This window comes from Pterocles gutturalis, unplaced genomic scaffold (assembly GCF_000699245.1).
Source record: "Pterocles gutturalis isolate BGI_N339 unplaced genomic scaffold, ASM69924v1 scaffold33225, whole genome shotgun sequence".
NCBI classification, from domain to species: domain Eukaryota; kingdom Metazoa; phylum Chordata; class Aves; order Pterocliformes; family Pteroclidae; genus Pterocles; species Pterocles gutturalis.
In genome coordinates this window covers 1-2285 of record NW_010139385.1, presented here as the reverse complement: position 1 = coordinate 2285, position 2285 = coordinate 1, and the positions used below count along the sequence as shown (strand labels likewise).

Sequence of the window (2285 nt, the reverse complement as noted above, 5' to 3'; positions counted from 1 at the left end):
TCTTCTCCTTCCCTCCCGAACACTCGGCCTCTGATGCTCTCAGAGAGGCGGCATTTCCCAGAGCTAAGTGCAGACACTGAAAACCTGCCTCTGTTCCTGCTTCATCTGCTAACGTGCGGTGCAGGATCTCTGTAGAAACCTGGAAACTGCGCTCTCCCTGCTCCGCTGAGCTCTCAGTGTCGTTACCGGTACAACGCCAGGTTCTTGGGACGTTGTTTGATCAGGGAAGATGTGACTGTTTTCCTTTCTTTCAGAGTTTATGAGTGTAACAAGAGGTGCAAGTGCAACGTCAACATGTGCACCAACCGCCTGGTCCAGCACGGGCTCCAGGTCCGGCTGCAGTTGTTCAAGACGCAGAACAAAGGCTGGGGCATCCGCTGCCTCGACGATATTGCCAAAGGCTCTTTCGTCTGTATCTACGCAGGTAGGATCTCGCCCTGACGAACAAGCGGCTGGAAACCTCTTCGTTTTGAAACGGGAGCTTTTGTTTAGCTGGTGATTGCGTGTGTTCCGGGGTGAATCCGCTCTGTTTTGATTAAAGAGGGGGAGGATGAGTATCTGATAAGATCTGGTTGTGTCGAGCTTGTGTCAGGCCTGAGATCTCGGCTTCGGTTATCGCCAAATGCCGAACCCAGCCGAAGGCGTGCGAAGCTCTTCCTGTGCTCGCTCAGGGGACGCAAAAATTAAAACTCTGCTGATGAACTTGCAGCACTCTGATTTCCTGAGCGACGCCCCTCCCTTGCCCAGCTCTGAACCCAGACGCTGCCGAGATGCGCGTGGCTGCGGTGCCGGCGCTGAGAGAAGCGCTCGGCGCTGTTTCTGTGCGCTGAGGGTGGTTCGACACGTACCTCCTTCCTGTTTACCCCCAACCCGTCGCCGGGCCATCGGCACAAACCCATCAAATGCAGAAGTTGCGCAGCGTGGTTGCGTTAACTCTGGAAGGAAACTAACCGCGGGCCCTTAGCGTTGCCTCTGTGCTGCGCCCTCGCCCCCAGCCCTGCGGAGGAGAAGGCAGCCTCTGGGTCGAGATTTTCTTCTTGGAAGCCTGGATGTTAGCAAGGGCCCACTTCAGATCAGCCACGTGCTTTGGGTTTTCATTGACTCGAATATCGAGGCTGATCCGTTGTCCTTTCCCAGCCCGGCTCAGGAATGAGGAGGTGCCAGGGCTGTTTGCTCCTCGGGGCGCCTCTGGGAAGAATAAAATTCACGGGGCGGGAATGTCCTCCCTGGAAAACTCACACTTGCTTTTAGAATCCCAGAAGGGTTTGGGTGGGAAGGGACCTTAAAGCCCACCCAGTGCCACCCCCTGCCATGGGCAGGGCCACCTCCCACTAGCCCAGGTTGCCCAAAGCCTCATCCAGCCTGGCCTTGAACCCCTCCAGGGATGGGGCATCCACAGCTTCTCTGGGCAACCTGGGCCACTGCCTCACCGCCCGCACAGGAAAACATTTCTTCCCCAGATCTCATCTCAATCTCCCCTCTTCCAGTTCAGATCCCTTACCCCTCGTCCGGTCTCTGCATGCCTTTATTTTATAATTTTCTCTTCCCCACCCCCAGGGAAGATCCTCACGGATGACTTTGCCGACAAAGAGGGGTTAGAGATGGGCGACGAGTATTTTGCAAACCTGGATCACATCGAGAGCGTGGAGAACTTCAAGGAGGGCTACGAGAGCTTTTTTTCTTCCGACAGCAGCGGCGTGGACCTGAAGGATGAGGAGGAGGAAAACACGGGCACTGAGGAGCAGGAGGAGTCCAACGAGGACAGCTCTGACGACAACTTCGGCAAGGACGAGGACTTCGGCACCAGCTCGGTGTGGCGCAGCTACGCCACGCGCCGGCAGACCCGCGGCCAGAAGGAGAACGGGCAGTCGGAGACGGCCTCCAAGGACTCGGGGCTCACCCGGCAAATCAGCGCGGCTGCCTCCTGCAAGCTGCCGGTGTCGGAGGAGACCTCCAAGAACAAAGTGGCCTCGTGGCTGAGCTCCAACAGCATGTCCGACGGCTTCCAGGACAACGACAGCACCTCCTCCTTCAAGATGAGCGAAGGCGGTGAAGCCAAGGCCAAAACGGAGCTCCCCAGTGAGAAAGCCTCTGCGCCCGCCCTGGGCGATGCGGACGGAGAGTCAAAAGCAGTGAAGAAAGAGGTACGGGAGGGCTGGGGACGGGGAGATGGGGATTGTCCCCTGCCTTGGGGACGTGGAGGAGGAAACGGAGGTGCAGAGCCGTACCTGAATGGTTTCTCTCCCCGTCCGACACGACGGGCTGGGCTGTGGGGCTGCTCCACG

The 2285-nt window shown here is 57.9% G+C and overlaps 1 protein-coding gene across 1 annotated transcript; it reads left to right on the top strand.

The window, feature by feature from the left end:
• Positions 1-254: 254 nt before the first annotated feature.
• LOC104469005 (histone-lysine N-methyltransferase SETDB1-like) lies at positions 255-1980 on the top strand (the record flags this gene model as incomplete). Its single annotated transcript, XM_010083327.1, has 3 exons — positions 255-424; positions 1558-1782; positions 1823-1980. Coding segments are annotated over 3 exons (553 nt in total), but the record flags the coding sequence as incomplete, so codon positions are not given.
• Positions 1981-2285: the final 305 nt, after the last annotated feature.